General features: G+C 38.6%; 1 protein-coding gene and 1 long non-coding RNA gene across 14 annotated transcripts in view; one reads left to right on the top strand and one right to left on the bottom strand.

The window, feature by feature from the left end:
* epb41l2 (erythrocyte membrane protein band 4.1 like 2) overlaps positions 1–3,775 on the top strand; it is a 50,992-nt gene extending 47,217 nt beyond the window's left edge. For all 13 annotated transcript variants that reach the window (XM_056404948.1, XM_056404949.1, XM_056404952.1 and 10 more), the window contains one exon: positions 74–3,775. Coding sequence is in view for 1 of the 13 variants with exons in the window: in XM_056404952.1 (XP_056260927.1) it covers positions 74–79 (6 nt within the window). In the remaining 12 variants the exon portion in view is untranslated. The remainder of the gene's footprint in view (positions 1–73) is intronic.
* On the bottom strand, positions 3,222–8,523 carry LOC130187388 (uncharacterized). Its single transcript, XR_008830447.1, has 3 exons — positions 8,175–8,523; positions 6,567–6,754; positions 3,222–4,303 (listed from the first exon to the last, which is right to left on the bottom strand). It is a non-coding gene; the product is annotated as an uncharacterized LOC130187388 (long non-coding RNA).
* Positions 8,524–19,645: the final 11,122 nt, after the last annotated feature.

Genomic DNA, 19,645 nt, shown 5'->3' with positions numbered 1-19,645 from the left:
TAGGAAACTACAGGAATGTTGAGCGCCAGTCATCATAACACTCAGGCTGATTGCCTTCAACTCTATTTTCCAGAGTTGAAGGGCCCATCATGACTGTTTTCTCTGTTGACGTTGAACGACCTTCTTCACCCTACGACGACCAACCGTGACTGACTGAAGAGGAGGAGAAAAAGAGGAGCTAAAGAGCAGGAGGAGAAGACTTAGACAGATGGAGTCGCTGGTCACCAATCTCTTCGCGGTCGGTCTTTCTTACATGTCTGTGGTGCATCTAAATCCCTCACTCCAAAACCAAGTAAAAGAAAAATAATATCCTCACTCTCTCTGAGGGAACACAAAAGAACCACTTTGTTAGCTTAACATTTGTAGTGTGTTTTTATTTTTTAATAGTGCTTTTTTTTTTTTTTTTTTTTTTCTTTAACTGTTTGTTTTACAAAAAGAGAGAAGATAGTGTGTCTGTCAGATACTGTTAAAATAAAACCTTTAGGGATGCACTGATAACCAGTTCTGATGAGATACAAGCCTAAGAATGATGACTGTATCATTGTACCGATTATTTCATCATTGTATTGATTATTTCATCATTGTTATTGACCTTCAATAACACTCAAAAGTCAAAACAAATTGAAACTGTTTTTATCTTTTTTATCTTTTTTGTCAAAAAGCTATGAAGTTCTTTGCTTGGTATCTGTATCAGCAGTGGAAAAGTGGTGTTGGTGCATTCCTGAACAAAAAAAAAATGTTGTGTGTTAAATTACAGCTCCCTCCCTCACTTCATGAAGTGAAGAGTAATAAAATATAAGTCAGTCATTTCAAATTTTTACAGTAACAAGTAGGCCTGCAGGAAATGGGGAGACACAACTTGGTATTTTTTTTTTTTTTTTTTTTTTTTTTTTTGGAAACATTTTCAAAGTGTAACAAAATCCAGGAGTCTTACTCATTAAAAGACATTCACGGAGTTGGATTATGGTAGAAACCAGTTGTGTCACGTGTTCACATTTTGTTACTAATAATTACAGAGATTAGGGAGCTGTAACTTAAAAAGATTGCAGTAAAAAAAAAACAATCAACCTGTTTTGTTTTGTTTTTTTGTTTTTTTTTTGTTTTTTATGGTTCTGTCTTTTTTTCCTGTAAGTATAGTTATTATTCATCCACATTCCTTGTGTGTTGACTGGCAGCTGAGTGAGTTCATTATCAGTTCAATTCACTTTTTACTCAAGAGAAGACATTTTAACATTTACAGTAGGTAAGAGTGGAAGGACTCTTAACTGGGTCAGTGGGTTTTACTTTATTTTCGAATTCAGAACTGAAAATGAACTGACTTTAACGCTGGTGTATACAACGTTCTGTACAGTAAACTAAATGAAGGTTAATAAGCAGTAATCCAGCTTTTACTTAGCTAAACGCTCTCCCTGGGCCCGCCCACTGTACGACACTAACCATTCCCACTGGGCCGCAGGGGAGCAAGGGAGCAGCAAACTGACTTTTGATTGGGAGAGAGGACCAGTAAACAGAAGTGTAATTGGGAGATAGTGTTAGCGCTGTACCATGCCGACCATCATCTATTTGGGAGTGAAAAGGAATTTGAACATTATTGCCTGTCGGCCTTTTTGGGCAGTCGTTATATTGCACCCTGCAGTGAGTTAAAGCTGTTTTAATATTCTTAGGACAATGCTTAACAAACAATCTGCAATTTATATTATTCAAAAAGAGTTTTGTGCTACGACCAACGCAGGTACCAAAACGAGGACATGCAGCTGGAACAGCTTGGAAACCAGTTCTGTCACAAGCAATTTCTACCGGTTTGCTAGCTCTGCCTCGGAGCCTGTTTGTCATCGTAGTTCAGCACTTAATTTCACTCCCAGCTTCTTTACCTACCAACAAAACCTGCTAGACATAATGAGAGGTGGAATTAAATTCAGCATGTCTTCACACATTTTTATCTTCAAAGAGTATCTTGAGCGAGTATAGATTGATTGGTTTGAGAGTGTGTAGATAACAGATTATCTCGGCTCATACAGTATGTCTAGATAAGATTATCTTTGACATGGCGCTGGCTGTGTTGTAACTGTTTCACCACAACCAAATATTGTGCCGTGTTAATGGTATTTTATATGTTTAAATTTCAAAATTACATTCAGTTGTATTCTAGATGATTCTATAATACAAACATAACTACACACTGCAGACAGACATGGAAACAGTTACAACATAACAGTAAAATGCAGCTTGAAGGGAAGTGTATCAGAGGGCTTGAAGTGCTCTTGAAAACCCCCCTACATGGAATCTCATGATGTTTTATTCATTTTCTGTCCTTTAGCCAAATGTTCAGCAGAAATCCACAAAAATGTGTCTGTTTAAATATCGGTGGCATTAAACAGGTTAGAACAAGGAGTTTGGTCCAATGTATTTAGTTGACCGATTTTCAATGTGGACAAAAACAAAAAGAAAAACATATTCTGTAAAATCTGATCTGTAATCAAAGAAGTGCCACAGATTTATATGAAAACATTCCACCTGGACTTGCCTAGGTTTGTCTTAACCCTCCTCTCTGACTGGACATAGTGGCATTTCACATTGAACTCAACAGAATACTTTGTGTGTTTTTAATGAAGGAGTATTGACCTCCTAATTTGAAACCATTTTAAAACTTTATTTCTGGACTGAGACATGTCCAGATGATAGAGTGGTAATGACTGTCTTGGCTTTTTATTGGGAAACACCGGTCTGACCTCTACTATGCAGTTAAATGACATTCCAGATGAGGGGGAAGCTTTAACCTCTAACCCTCTTGCAAAGAGACAAAGCAGCAGAAAAAGAAGGAAAAAAACAAACAAACCATGCAACAATGGGCAGCTTTGTGAGTTTTCGCTGTTCAAAACAGAAAAAAACAATATTTGTAGCTTTTCTCATAATTTGTCGTCCTATTTCTGTGAAACTGATCTAGTTGTTGAAAGGCGGGAATTGTTGTGCCCCCCTCTTGAATATTTATAACATTGTCACAGTGTTTTTTGAAGGAACACCATTACGAATCAAATTTTCTGCCACAGTTTCCTTTTTGTACTTTTGGCCACAGATTAAACCTCTTTTCGGGGGTCTGGGCTTTCTTCTATCCAGTCACAGGAGCTGTGGGGCGGTGAGGTCCGGTTTTCCAAAATGTTTGTAGCTTTTTCTCATAAATTTTATGTGAGATCACCCAAAAAAGAAAAAAATAGAATGACAAATGAATGACAGTAACTTTTATTAAGATGAAAAAGCAAAATAGACAAGAGTTGGACCATTGGAAGTTTCCAGCAGTTACCAAGGCAACTCCATAATGTTACTCATGGATAAGAAACAGATGATTCTACGCCAGCTGATTTTAAAACTGTCAGGGATCTCAACATTATGGAGGGCATTGTAACTTTCATCTGACACAGTGACATGACTTTCTGTGTGGGGGCTGATGAGATGAATGTTTTATAATTGACGCCAATTATATTCTTTACACATAAAGCTCAGGCTTGGTACTACAGTTTGGACAGATGAGGTGGTATAAAGTCAATTAAAACCAGCAAAGTTTTGTATTTTAACTAAGTAAAAACTCACTTTCCACAAAACTTTATAAAGAACTGAGTTTTGGAAAACCAACCAGCTGCCTCATTGCTCTTTCTTAGCCAACCAATGATCACCGGTAGGGTTTTTCTATCTAGCAGCTTAACTGTCTTGTGTCTCCCCACGCACAGCCACTCCTCCCCAGTGTAACACTGTTTAAATAAAGGATTGTTATACTCTGAAATCTGTTTGGTCAGTCCATTTCCTCATTCATTCATTTCAGTTGTGATTCAAAACATGTAAATGTTGTATGTTAATGTACATGAGTTGATGTCATAGTCAGGTAGTAATAATGTGTACACTAAGTGTTCACTATACCAAAAATACTACTGTTCTTCATGTGTAAGATTCTTCATACAGATGTTGTACATATGTACAGACAGCTGTTTAAATGGCTTCCAAATTTTCCTGAGTTTTTCAAGAGGCACAGCATTGGTTTTCACAGATCTATGACAGCTAAAGATTTTCTATACAGGCTTCAACTTTTATTCTCATGTGACAGCTTATGAGATATGTCCCTCCCACGTCCATGATGGTCTCCACAGTGGTCATATTGCTATAGAGACAGTTTGAACTCATATTGAGTGTGTGTGTGTGTCCGGTCAGGTGTATGAATGCTACCCAACGCTCCTCCTCCTCAGGTGTGTACTTCTGTGTATCTGCCTGTGGATGGCGCTTCTGTCCTCTGGAAACCCCCACAGATCAGCCTCAACTGGGGATGAAAGAAATAATACAGAGCAAGACTGAGAAAATACAGTGTAGGTCACAGAGTACAAACCTCATGGCGAGTAGCTCAATCTAGGGTATTTTTTTGTGGATCATTCAGATAGCCTAGATTTGGGTATTATCATTCAGTATAAGTATTGACTGCCTTATTAACTGCATTAAGTTATACGGTATGTTTCTCAGACATATTGCACATTTACAAATTCATTAAATTTATTAAATAACTAAGAATGATACAGATGGACGTTGTCACATGCGAATGTCAACAATAGCTATTTTCTGCGCATGCGCAATGAGAGCCACCACCCGACTCGCCCTTCTCCGGTTGTAGTGATGGTTACAGGTGTGTCTGCAGGCAGGTAATCAAATGTCTAGTTTAACTCCTCTTTTACAGAAGTGAGCTGAATCGAATTGAATAGGAATGTTTCCCCTTTGAAAATTAACACAGAAACTTGAGTCTGCTAACTTACTTTGATAGATATATTGCATTGATAACAGACATCCATTTTGTTAACATTTTTAAGTTAGCTTAGCAGTAAGCTAGCTCATAACATGTAAAAACAACAAAATTATTATCATAATTAATCACAATTAACAGTTGTTAACTTTGTATAGTTCACTAATATGAGGTTGTTTACTTTTTGAGCCTGGAAATTGGCATGTTTTATTCGAAATTTGAAAGAATTGCTGTTAATGTTTTGCTAGCTGTGGAGTTGCCCATGGTGAGAGCTGGATGTCTCCTCACCAGGAAAAGGCAGCAAGGACCTCCACGTCACTGAGTGAGTTCAAATGAAAAGTACCTTACTGTGGTAGTGTACACATCAGTTACTCACTTAAAATGCAACTTCAGCATCTCTGTGCCAGTTATTTAATGACTGGATAACAGATGTTTCTCATTAAGTATGAGTCAGTAAAACACTAAGCTCTTTAAAAGAAAGAAGTGTTTTTCTTTAGTTTGTACCACTGACAATTAGCTGTAATTGATTATAATTGGCCTCAGAGGATGTACACTGACAACCACACACCTCCTGACTCTCCTATCTTGTCCGTTGAATCAAGCTCATTAAATCTTACTAAAGAAACAAATCTTTAAACGGGTCTTAAAAGAATAGTTTCATTTTTGTAAAATGCTAAGGAATTTGCTAAAACGAGGCACTGCAGTTTTTAGCAAATGGTACTCAAGCAAGAGCAAATATTTTAGTTTTTTTGGTGTTTACTTGTTAATTAGTTTTGATGGTTACAAAACTGTAGTCACCATTAACGCACCCTCTGGGATAATTATCCAAAAGACATCAGGACAAACCATGAGCTGAAAGTTACAAGTTTGTTTTTTTTTTTAATCACAAACTGTGGGACTAAGCTAAGGAAAGTCTTAGAAAATTCTTTGTAATCTTCATTTTCATATTCCCAGTGAGAGTGGGAGCAGATGGCGTATGTGAACCTATTATCTTTACGGGATGTGTGTATAATTGACTGTGTGTGTTTGTATTTTATGTCAAAGCAAAGAGCAAAGGGGTCAGGTTCACTTATCAAAACAACATTTGTTACCAGAGCATGTGTACACACAGATGAAAGAATAGCCATGTTTCCAGGTTTTCCATGCAGTACCCTAAAACCTGCAGTACACCCTCTCTAATACACACTGCATCTCTCTCACACAATAACATATAAACACTTTCACAGAAACCAGGCCAGTATAACTGATACTCTCAGTGATCATTAGCCTCAAAGTCAAATTTGTTTTTTTCCAAAAATGTCATCATGCCAAGTTGTTAGGTTTTTTCTTGTAATCTATTTTGGATGTTTTTTTATTATTCAGAGTGCAGCTGCGTTACAGGACTCAGACATTTTTTCCACCTGGGAGCGACATGAGCTGTCAGTTTTTGTTCAAAAGTCATATGAGAGTATGAGACCTCTACAAGACACAGTAGTGTGTGTGTGTGTGTGTGTGTCTGTCTGTCTGTCTGTCTGTGTGTCTTCTCATTCACAATGTTGAATGAGAATATTTTCTTGACATAGACAAAATGGTGTGTAATGGTGGCCATAGCAACTGATAGCATGAAGTAAAATCTCCAAGTTGTAACACACAGAAAAATAAAATGTGGAGATGAGCGTATGTATTTATAGTATGTGTGGCCCTGGAGAAAGACCCCTCATAGTATCCATTTAGCTACACGGCAGCATCGTAAATGTAACATAGCAAGTGGTCTGAACATGGGCGAGACATAAAAAGTTAATAACATGCCTACCCTGTCTGAGTTTCCAGCTGAGGTAGATAATCAGTTGCAGCAGCAGCAGACAGACAGACAGGAACAGCAGCAGGCTGAAGAACCAGAAAGGAAGAAAACTGTCTGTCCCTCTGTCTGTCTGCATGATGGTCTGTCGCAGGAGCAGAGCCACATCAGCCCAGGGGCCACTGAGCACCTCCATACTGCTGCTGCATGGGAGAAAGAAATCAGAGAAGAGAGGAAGTCAAGATTGATTTTGATAGGATACCTGACACGTGATCAGATAACATGTCCCAGTGAGCGTTGAATTGGTGATTTTCAGGTCAAAGATATCTAGGTTTTGATGTTAAGACTGGGCTGTGTACATTATATATAGTACTGTTTTAACAGTATTGCAATGACAATATTTTTTAATGTGAGGCAATTCCAAACTACATGTATTAACAATAGCTGCTGAATAGGAAACTGAGTCAGAGGATGGCACACTCTAGATGGCCATTATTCTTTTCAAAACCACCAAGTAGTTAAGATCTCCAGGCTCAAATTTAAAGGTGAGACTGTTAATGTAGCTCATATTTTACTATTGCGCACAGCCTTGTTCAGGTTCTGAACTATGATGAATAACTTAAGGCATTAAGTGATGGAATGGAAAATGATTTAATTACAGTAGATTGATTGTTACCTTTCAGAGGAATCTAATTGTGATGGGAAGGTGGTAAGACTGTGATGCAAAAGTCAGTAATTTAACAGGTAATGATGTGCATGTTTTATTTATTCCATCATTCCAAATTGGCACATCTTTAATCTCAGTGCAAGTTGCATGCATATTTTAGGCCATTACATAGCAATTCATTCAAATTTGAGCCAGCTTCCACTTGTGCAGAAGCCAGCAATCTCTCTTCAAGAACTACTTTCTCTACTCTATTTTATCATGTTCACATTCCAAATTGGCACATCCAGGATACTGTGACATTTACTTCTTCTGTCTTTATGATGTATGTGAACTACAGCTACAGGCATCAACTGACACGTCTCAAATGATGCAGTGCTCCATGACACAACAAGTGTGTGTTGTATTTCCAAGAAATATATTTTGACTTTAATTTCAACCATATCACGCCGGTATAATTCAAACACAGAGTCAAGGGACACAAAACTGTAATTTTGGTGGCTGTCTCAGTGATATGTTTAAGTCATATGTTTATTTTCCACATGCGAAATTATAGCTTGTTTACTTCTAAGTTCCCCTCAGCACTGAGGCAAAATTATCCACCCTACCAAGTATTTCACTACCAAGTAAGTCCTGCGAGAAGGAGACACCCACCAAATTCTGTTGACTGGATAAATTCCTTTACACAAACCACCAAAGCGAAAGGCAGAGAGAATACTTACATTTGCAAAAAAGTTCAACAACTTCAAAAACATCCTGCACCTACCAGAAGTGCAGCCTTGCTGTGTCATAGATGCAGCAGTTATCAGATAAATATGTACAGATTCCAGAATATCTACTTACAGTTTTCAAGTTCCCTTCAATGCAGATATGATTTAACGTAGGTAGAAATGAAAATCTAAAGAAATATTCTCAGTGAGCTACTCCATAGCTGTCTTTACCCCAACGTTTGTCCTTACTGTTAAATAGTCTCCAGTAGCTTGCATGTAAGTGGAGGTCAAAGGTGAGGCTTTGGCGATGGCAGCCACGTAACTTAAAGGACTTAAAAGAAACTTTTATAATTCAGTCAGTGCGTCACAATACGTCTCAGTGCAGAGGTTAGGGAAATAATCCAGAGAATAATTCCTCAGAGAAAAAAGGTTGTCGGTTCAGCCCAGAGGTAAAAATCGTGATTCTCTTAATGGTCTCTCTTTTTTGTCTTTTCTGTCGTGTCTGTCTCTTTGTGTTTCTTTTTCTCTCTGTCTCTCTCTCTCATTGGTAGAAGCACCACCACTGTTGTTGATGACGATGTGAACTTTGTTCCGTTCCAACAGTCAAACCTTGTGATTACTAAGAAGATTAGCTATACTGGCGTGGTCTTTGTGTGCGTCTACATGTGTGTATTTGTGTGTGAGATATGAGATATAGTGTATGAGAGGTAACTACAGGTCTCTGTGTCCTCAAAACATGAAAATGGGGCAAAGTGACACTTTTACCTCCTCCGTGTTTGTGTATTTTGGGGCCTCTTGTAATGTTTTGATTGTTGAACCTTAGACCTGTGTGCTCACTGTGTCATAAAACAAACCTTCATTCATTTTTATTTTCAGCTTTTTGCACTCTGACTGGAAAAACATTCTTATCTCCTTTTCTCTTTTCTTTTCTATTCTCTCTCTCTCTTTCTGCCCTTTGTCTGTTTATTCTCACCAACAGACACTGATACCTTTTTTCATCAGAGGCAGTATTGATTAAATTAAAAGGACCTGATAGCATTAACCTTGGCTGCATTGTTAGAACAAAATGAGGAGTGACACAACACAATTGTCACAGTATTAAAGGTTAAATTCAAACTGTATAGTTAAAGGAGATATTGGTAAGTTTTGCTATTGCTACATAGCCAACATTAGCATTAAAAGTCGTTTACTTACCAGTCTAAGAGCTTCAGCCATCTTTGCATTTACGATACAAGACGTTAAAAGATGCCCTCTGAGAAGGACTACTTCTTCAGGGCAACAGGGACGCTAGAGAGTCTCGATTTTGGAAAGACAAGACAGCTCTACCAGGCTGGGGATAGCTGGTTAGCATGCTAACTTAAGTAGAAGAAAATAAGTGATAGAAGTAGAAGCAGTAGAAGCAAGTTGTTTTGTTTGTTGTTGAACAATGTTTCTGTTAGACTCGTAAGTAAACAGCTGTTAATGCTGATGTTGGCTATGTAGCAACAGCAAAACTCTCACATAGCTCTTTTAATCCTAATGATTTTATAGAGCTAATGGAAGACTTTTTTTATTGCAACTTTGCATTGTACCCTTTATTTGCAGTAGCTTCTTTGAAAGATTGTATTGTAAAAGGTCTTTTATTATATGGTCTGAAAAGTATATTTGGTCAGGTTAATTCAAGTCTGCCCACATTATGGTTATCTCTAAATGCAGCTAAAAGTCTCTGTTTACCAGATGCTTGATCTTAGCAAGCTAGCATTAAACTTGAAGCAGGTTTGTTTGCTCTGAATTCACTAATGGGCACCTTCACTGTGGAAATATCAGGGGACTGTAGCTATATATTTGCAGCTCTTTGTTCTTACTTGGCAAAGCAGGAAGTACCTCTGTGTGGTTTGACACTTATTTGCTCAGATCTCAACATCAGTACTCTTATCAGGCGGAGTCTCATTTAGACTCACCAGAAGTCTATTCTCATGGGAGAAAAAACAGGCTGGTGAGAAGTGCGAGCTAATTGAGTGATGCTGTCATCAAGATCAATACAATTGATTAGCTTCGTTGTTTCTCTGATTGATCAGGAGAATGGGTTTATTTTGGGAGAAGTGTGTGTGCATTTTGGTCTTTTTGTGTGTTTATGTGCCTGAGTGCCTTTTTTCTGAGTGACTGGGGCACAGTGGAGCTATTTCTGGAGAATTAATGCAAACACCCCTGTGTGTGTGTGTGTGTGTGTGTGTGTGTGTGTGTGTGTGTGTGTGTGTGTGTGTGTGTGTGTGTGTGTGTGTGTGTGTGTGTGTGTGTCTGATATGTTCTGTGTGTTTCTGCTTTATGTTCAAAGGGATCAGTATTCTTGTGTGTGTGTGTGTACACACTCTCTTATTGATCAGTAGATAGATTTTATTCTGTGTGTGGAGACTTGTGAGAGAGAGACAGAGGCCTCTTTGAAGTTAACATAACACGTCCAAGTTTTTCTGGCGTTTTTATGTATTGGCTTGATAAGATTTTTTTATTTATATAGTTTATATTGGAAAATGGCATGTTTAATTAAATCAATACTGTGAGAAAATAAAACAGAGAAACAGAATAGGAGACATATAAAGGAGACAAACTTCATTATTTATTAGACATGATTGATGAAACATTTACTTGGCTCTCTTGTGGAAAGAGGAAATGAAACTTAAAATCTGTTGGAAAATCTCCTTTGAGCAGCCATAACTCTGGCTAAATGTTTCCTCCAGATCAGATTAGACTGATCCCCTGGTACCCGGAAGGAATTTTGGATCATTTTGCAAACTTGCTGCATTCACAGACTAACACCAACATTTAAAAAAAAATTGAAAAAAGGATTGTTTTTTGGGAGTTCTTTACAGCATCAGCTTTTCTTTCAAAGCTAACAAGCCCTTCGGTCCATGTGTTTCTTTCTCATTATCTCTCATTTTCTCTTGTGTCCTTCTGCTGCCAAAGCTCTCATGGAAAATAGCAAGATATTCAGTAAATGTACACAAGTGAAAAACAGGACCATCCTTGTATTAATTATTTACAGAACAGAAACTGTTGCATCATGGGGGGTTGAGGAATCATGGAAGGGCAGGATCAGGATTTTGGGATAGTGATGGTTGTGGAACAAAGTCCATCCTCAGTGTTAATCTCAACACTATGGGTCCTTTGTTAGGTTTATTACCCCCTCCTACGCTGAGTATCCAGTATTTTTTTTTTTTTAAAGCTTTTAGCAGTTTTTGTTGCCTGAATCAGAAATTTTGCCTCATCTCTCTGTCTGTCTGCTTATATAGTTAAGAGGCAGCATCCACTTTGATAAATGTAGTGTGTGTGTGGTCTGATGTGTGGGTGGTTGGTTGTGTGTATGTTGTCAGTACAGTGGGAACGGATCCTGTGTTTCATTGATTATACAGTGTGATGAAACAAGCTCAACTCTCTTCTGTCCGTGTCTTATGGTACCACGGCTATCTAATTGGTAGGAAACAGAAATGAAAACTACTGTTGTCTAACAAGTGAAGAGAACGGTCATTTATTTTAGTAATAGTATTAGGTCCTTTATGTTTCCCATGGATGTTGCAAATATATAGCCTATCTGTCATTATATTACACTATTCAGTCAGTTATTCATTGGGTTTGAAATTGATTTTTTTTGTGAGCTGCAGCTTCAAAAACCACAAATGCACATTATTGGACTAAACAGAATCTGTTTTTTGTTCCTATGTCTTTATGTTTTTATTTCTTTTGAATTTCTACTTTATTACATTATGTAAAGTACAGTTTTTCTAAACCAAACTTCCTTTACTTGGACTATGTACCTGATGAAGTTGTTGTTGTTCTTGTCCTGATGTAATAGAAGACATTTTAAATAGGAGCAGGTAACAGTGTTGCAAGGAGGTAGAAATCACTATTATTAAGTACATAGACAACACAGACGTCTCAGCACATAGACAAAATGGATGTGTATGCATAACTCTAGCTGCCTGCAATTATTTGCAATGGGTGACATTGCGCTGCAGGGACAGTTACAGATTTCAGCTTTAAAGTGCAAATAGGTTCCATGTTTAGCAGCCTGAGTTATGTTAATCATTCGTCTGGTTATTGTTTCAATAAATAGTACAGTCGTTTTGCACTCTATCATAAGACAGTAGTAGAACAGTTTGGGTCTGAAAGTGCTGATGTTTTGGTTAGAAGTCTTACTTACTTTCTATTGATCTATTCAAGTATTGAGCTGAAACAATTAGTAAATTAATTGATTAATCTTAGTAATCATTTCAATCATATTTTGGGCAAAAATACAAAACAGTCGCTTTTCTCTCTTTCGTGTTGATGTTAGTCAAATATCTTAGAGCTTGGACTGTTAGCCAGACAAAACAAGCAATTTGAAAATGTCAACTTGGGCTCTGGGAAATAAAACTAGGCATTTTCCCCCTGTTTTGGTAGATTAATCTGTAATGAAAATAACTGTTATTTGCAGGCCCATAGACAACTGCTCATCCATTCAGTGTAATTTTTCTATATCCATCCACGCAAGCTGTTGAATACAGTGCAGTAGAAAATAACACAGGGAAATGTTTTAAATATTAATGAGATGTTCTCCACTCCAATGATATTTTATCCCTGTAAACTGGGGGATCAAACATCTGAGACCACTTTCCTACACTGGTCTCAGACTTTTGGACCCCACTGTATCTATTCTTTTTATTTGAGACTGAAACAATTAATTCACATCCAACCATCCATTTTCTAAATACACTTATGCTAATTGTTTTACATCTATTAGCACAAGATCATCTGTTTTCATTAGAGAGGCCTCTCCTGTGTTTTGGCCTGTTCCTGCTATATGTCCTCATCTGCAGAAAATTTGAATATTTTTTCTCTTTAGTTGTTTGAAAGCATCACATGTATTTGAATTCATACTTGAGCAGCTTGTTGTTCATTGAATGTTCACAGGGTAGGTGTTACAGTCAATGAGCTGTCTTTTTCTAAGATATAATACCTGCTCCATCACAGTCCATTATTGAAAGATGAGGAGATACACTTCTCTCACTACTTTATCTTCTAATTAGCACACACAGTAGGCGGGAGGCTGTCAGATGTTCAGGCACAGACAGGCCACAGGGAATACACAGGCTCCTGGATGGTCTATAATATGTCCATATGAAAACAGATTGGTGAAGCCCAACCTTTACAGAGAGCACAGGTTGCAGTACATGAGAGGAAAACATCAACCATAAAGATGTTGTTAGAGATGGATTAGATAGAGCAATTACTTAGAAATGAAGAGGTTTCCAGCAAAAGAAAATTCCACTTTCTGAGATGAAACAATGGAACAGCAGAATAAAATGTTCAGATATTGCTTATCAACTTTCATATTTGCTCTCAAACACACTGTGTGTGTGTGTGTGTGTGTGTGTGTGTTTGTGTGTTTGTGTGTGTGTGTGTGTGTGTGTGTGTGTGTGTGTGTGTGTGTGTGTTTGTGTGTTTGTGTGTGTGTGTGTGTGCGTGTGTGTGTGTGTGTGCGTGCGTGCGTGCGTGCATGGAGTGAGTGTGTGTGTGTGTGTATATGGAGTGAATGTGTGTGTGTGTGTATGGAGTGAGTGAGTGAGTGAATGTATTCAGGTTTCAAAAAAACAGCTCCAACTTTCTCTATCTCTCTCTTTCTTGTTTTCCTTCTAGTTGTCATAGCAACCTCTTGGCCTTTTTAGCATAAGTTACATCGGGGGTCGCAGATGACGCTCATTGCCATAGTTACCAGGGCTTTGTTAATGAGATTCGGTGCTTCCAGCATTATGTAAGATGTGTGACATTTACCTACAATCACAGACACTCAGCTGGAATATGAATTCACTAAGATATTGATGGGTATTGATGCACACAAAAGAAAGCTGCGGAGAAAAAACACCATCCTCAGTGTCTCCAAATACCTACAGAATAGCTGCCATCAGTAAATTTCTCAGGGGCTTAAAGTGGATTTATGCTTCTGCGTCAAGGTGTTAGGGTTGTCTCTGTAGAAGCCTCTGGCATAGGAACTGATTTATAATCCAGGGTTCAGTTTTAATCTGTCAATTGTTGTAGTACCACTGCATTTGACATTTGAAAATATATCTCCTAAGCAATTATTTTAATACATTATTGTACTAATTTTTCTCTTACGACGTCGGACATAAAGCAGATAACTGAGTCTTTCCTCTGTTTGCTCCATAAAGTTGGGCAATATAACAATGCAATATATACTGTGATGATATGTTTGTCCACCAGTGAGAGATTTTTCCATACTGTCTGTCTGGTTATATCATTGTGAACATTGAGATGATTGAAATGAGATGATTTATGTAAGTTTTTTATTAGACTTGAATTTTTTGATTGCTTGTGGACATTTTTAAAATGTTTAATTAATTAGTAGAGTGCAGATCTAATTAAGCAAACAGAGACAATGTACATTTTTTATTGTCATTATTTGTTTAGGTGAATAATACATTAGTGTTAAATACATGTTCATTTAAGTTTAATAATATATTGTAATCAATTTTGTGTCTCGTTTGTTATTATTATTAAATTGTATTTTATCAAATGCAAAAATTTAACAACAGCATAACATCTGCATTATATATTGTGTTCTCTAAATATTGGCTTTGGCCATTGAAAAACCCTCAGTCGATTCTACGCCAACATCTTAAACCTTTTGGAGAAAAGACGAGCGGCCCACACTGACCAATCACAGTTCTTGTTGTCTCGATGTGGTACATGTGGTGTGATACAGGAAAACTGTTATTACATTTCTGAGGAAGTGAGCATCATAGAGCCTTAAATTGCTTCAGCGTCAGGATGCTATGAGAATACATGTGTAGATAGTGAAGACATTGCCGCAAGGAAACTGTGTCTTGGAATATACAGGTTGCTCTTGCCTCCGGTTATTTCTAATTAATGTTTTCTGTGTAAGGAAAGAGTCAAGCAGAATGGAGCAAATTGGAAAAGAGCATTGAGGAGTGTCTGCAGTCAGAGCGTTATTCCTCCTAATGTGCGCATATGTATAGTAGTGTTCATTCTTGTGCGGTCTGTCTCTCTGTCTCTGACAGACATTTTGAAGGTAAAGCTGGCCTGAAGGAGAGAAACAAAAGACAGTGAAATAATGAGAAATTAAATTGAATGGTAATTAGCCTTCAGTTAGTGAGACATGAGACTGACAGGTCTGAGGGTTAGGGAAAGAGAAATGGAAAATAGGAAAAGGAAGAAAATTAGATAAATCATCTATTACATGTGAATCTGTCCAGGATTTATCTTTTAGTAAACAAGAATGAGAAAGTGTGTTCAGAGAGATTAGAGCTGCTGGGAGACTAATAGTGAGACAACTAACAAGAAAGGATGGTGGGTGGAAGTGTGAGACAGAGGGAGAGGAAAAAGATATGGAAGTGAAGAAAGAGAGAATGGAAAACAGGCAGAAAAGTATTTTGCATTTCATCTCCCATTAAATTAATTTATCACATTGTCAATCAGGGAGATTGAAAGAGAAGGAAACAGAGAGAGAAGAGGCAGAAAGCATTAAAAATAATTACCGGTACTCTGTTAATTAAGATGTTGTCGAAAGAGAGATGGATTGACAGGAAGGGACAAATGAGGAATAGCGAGAGGACCAGACAGAGAGAGAAGACAGGGAGACCTTGTGGGTGGATGTGAGAGAGACCTCTGGGAATGAGACATGGGGGAGGAGGGGTGAGAAGGAGAGAAAGTCAGGAAAGTAGACTGGAGGGCAGGAAAAGGGGTAGAGGGTATACTTGCATATTTCATGTCAGCGAAGCCCATTAAGACTGAATTAAAACAAAGATGAGGATGGAGAGTAAAGTAGATAGAGAGACAGGCAGAGAGAGCAACACACACGGGAAGGGGGGGGCAACATCTAATTCTGTTGCCATGGCGACGATTTAGCATCAGGGCCGACACGGTTGTTACATAAGAGTGGCCAGTAGCATCCTTTATTACATTTACACACACAAACATGCACACAGCAAGGTTCCTCATCAGGGCCTCACTGCTGTGAGGCCGTGTGTGTGTGTGTGTGTGTGTGTGTGTGTGTGTGTGTGTGTGTGTGTGTGTGTGTGTGTGTGTGTGTGTGTGTGTGTGTGTGTGTGTGTGGTGTGTGTGTGTGTGTGTGTGTGTGTGTGTGTGTGTGTGTGTGTGTGTTCAAGTTGTAACTGTGGGGGCATTTAAACACACTCCACACACACACACACACACACACACACACATGGCTTCACAGCAGTTGAAGTTAAAATTTCATAACACAAATTTCATCCATTAATCTCCAGCTCCTAGACACAGACATGAAACTGTAATCCCGGTGATTAACTGCAGTCGAGGTGGAGATAAACAGTAACAATATTCCAGCTGGAAATGTGAACCATTTGAAGCACACATTATTGCCCCCGGCAGAGATATGGATGAGCCGGTTTCTTAAATGGATCAACGTTATATGAGAAACAAAAATTTGATTAAAAGCCTGTTGATGTCATGACACAGGACACAAGGTATTTATCACTTACATATCTGGAGAGTATTTGCCCACTGTCTCACTTTATTGTTTACAGGTGAATTACTCATGTTGCTCCAGAAAAGTCTCCCAGTGTACGCAATATACAGTAATTATTGCCTAAATTGCCCATTTTCAATGCATGTGTCTGTGTGTTAGAGGTGGGTTGGTGCAGGGGGGCTGCGGCCACAATTAGCTCCCTGCCATCACCATCCTCACTTGTCACCAGATTGATATTTTGGCCTCACTTTCAGATGTTTGGGTTTGACGTTTGTCCATTCTTGGTTTTAGAGGGATTTGAAAAGCTTTTATTGCACTTAACATAGCAAGTTGTCAACCTGCCTCTGCTACGCTCTGTGTGTGGGGAGCAGCTCAGTCACACACACGGTGAAACAGAAAGCAGAGTAGAGGAGAGAAATATGACTGTAAATGACAGCAATGCGTAGTAGAGGCTGTCACACTGTGCTGAAATGACATGAGTGCACATAAATTAGGTAAATAGCATAAATAAAATATTTTCAAACACCACCCAAAGGCTAGACACGAGTGGTATGGATGTAAGAAAAGTGAAGTTATCAGTTCACGTTTCTTGGGATGCCGTGATCATGTTTTTTGCCACCAATACTGATCATCTATGAACCGATCCACAGTTGATACTTATCATTTTTTATCATTTCCACACGGCCGACATGTTGTTTTGTTTTGGTGGCCATTGAATAAGGTGGGAGGAGGGACCACACTACACGGCATACAGTGCTTTTCTCAGCCATGGCACTTACTCAGACCAGGGAGCTGAACCAACAGTCCAGCAGTACAACCACAGTCCTGGACTGCTTCCTAGAGACAGGAAGATGATGAGCTCCAACAGGGATCGCAATAACTCAAATATTTTTCTGACACAAGCACTTTGCTGAGGCACCTGTGTTACCAGAAGCTCCAGTCTCTCTGTAGAGGAGAGGGAGAACATGGGGAGAGGAGGGGAAGGAAAAAAGCATTTACTTCCAGGTTTGATGTAATATTCACAAGTATTAATTTGTCTCTGAAAGGAAGAGAGCAGAGGTGTGAAAGGGTGGCTTGTAATTGAAGTCTCTTCTATTAGTTACTATAAAATTTGAATCTTCTGCACATGTATGCACATTCACACACAGAGCGGCAAAGACTGGAGAGATTGATGTAGAGGAGAGTTACAGAGGGAGACAGGGGCATGTGTGAGTGTGTGTGTGGGAGATTCAAAGGACAGACTAAAAGGTTATCTCATCCCCCTGATGATGCTCTTGTATTGAGTGGGGTCATTTTACCTCAAACAAAAGAGAGGAGTGGGGGTGGTGAGAGAGAAGGGGAGACAGAGGAGAATGAGGAGGGGTTGGTGGCTCAGATTAGGAGGTTACAATGAAAGAGAGTGGAGATAAAGAGAAATAGGAAGATGGAAAATGGGATTAATACGCGCCTGTCTTACTCCTTCATTTATTTCCCCCTCTTTCCTCTTATCCAATTTCTGGGTGCTCTCTCTTTCTATCCCTTCATCTCCCTCGCCAACATAACACTGTTTAATTTTGAAATTAAGAGGCATTTTAGGAAGTGCTACACTTACTGCATGAGCTGTTATGGAAGTCGTAATGTCAAGTTACAGCGACAATAGCCAGGATTTTATCAAGACTAAGGGTCTACAGCCACGCAAGCAGCTCTGTGGAGCTATATTTACTCACAGCGCTGTAAGCTAACATGCTCACAATGACAATGGTAGTACTGCAAAGAAGATTCTAGTCTATAGTCTGTTTTATGTCAAACGAACTGTGCCCCAACATTATGGATAATGATGGGTTTCGGTGGTTCTGGAGCATTCAACTTTTTTTTTTTCCAGTTTTTTCTTCTTTCTTCACTCCAGAACACATAGACCAACTTGAGTTTCACAAAAGACATTTAGCCAGTGATGTTGGTCAGTAAATTACATGTTCATTTCATTATCTTTCTACAGGTCAAAGACGGCACACGAATGTCAATACCGAACATCATGACAAACCATCCATAGCTTTTGAAACATCTCAAATCTACAAATCAGTACTGTTTAGTGGCACTGGTGGTGTTTGGGAACATGAATGTCTGTACAAAACGTTGTGCCAGTTGACATAGTATATGTTGAGGTATTTGAGTGGATAAGTGAAAACTAATTATTACCAAATTTACCATAGTAGGATTCGTCTTCTGATCACCACCGATATCTGTACCACATTTCATAGCAATCCATCCGATAGTTGTTGAAACATTCACTCAAAACCAATAATATCAACCGTATGGTTTTGCTACAAAGAAATCAGGGGATCACCAAAGTCAGTAGGATTGATCCTCTGGGGAATATGAATGGGTCGACAAAATTTCAGGGCAACCAATCCCATTGTTAGGATATTTCAGTCTGGACCAAAGTGGTGGACCAAGCTTACGACCAATAGACCAACACTGCTACCCATAAAGCCATGCTGTTGGTGTGGCTGAAAAAACACAGCTGACACCATCGGCCTAAATCAGAGAATGAAAGAGAGAGAAAGAGGGAACGTCATCCTGTAAAGGCAGCCATGTTTCTTTTTTCAAGAAGAGCCAAAAACTTAAGAACAAAACACAAAGTGCCTCCTCAACAGCCATAAGTGAAGACACACAAATCTCTATTGGTCAATGGTAAAGCCTGTGTTTTTACAAACGTTGAGGTGTAAATCTCATGTTTAACACATTGTACCTTATATATCATGAAACTGCTCATGCACAAGCCATAGATGTAGGTACATTTCTGTTTGGCCTTATTTGGATGTAAACCAGATCACATTGTTGGCTGGTTTCATATTGGTGATGTATTGTGACAGCACTAATGCAGTCTTTTAGTCACACTAGAATTAAATCATGCTTGTTGAAAAAAAATAATAATTAAGGCCAACATTTCCCAACGATACACTGTTGAGACCCAGTGATGTGCTGGAAAGGCTCCAAATAAAATGTCAGCCAAACACACACACACAGACACACACACACACACACACACTCATACACACTGTCACAGCACTTTTTTCTAATGGATAAAAGTTTCTGTGTGGAGAGTGCAGATGCATTCTTTTTGTAAGTGATCTTGCCTGTAGACTGTTACATCTTTTGCCTCGCCTATCCCTTTTGGTTTTTTTAAATCATCACAGACACAGGCAGTTTTCCAAGCAGTGATTTCTTGTTGCTATTTGAAAGT

The sequence above is a fragment of the Seriola aureovittata genome, chromosome 19, assembly GCF_021018895.1.
Source record: "Seriola aureovittata isolate HTS-2021-v1 ecotype China chromosome 19, ASM2101889v1, whole genome shotgun sequence".
Lineage (NCBI taxonomy): Eukaryota > Metazoa > Chordata > Actinopteri > Carangiformes > Carangidae > Seriola > Seriola aureovittata.
This window is presented reverse-complemented; position numbering and strand designations above follow the sequence as displayed.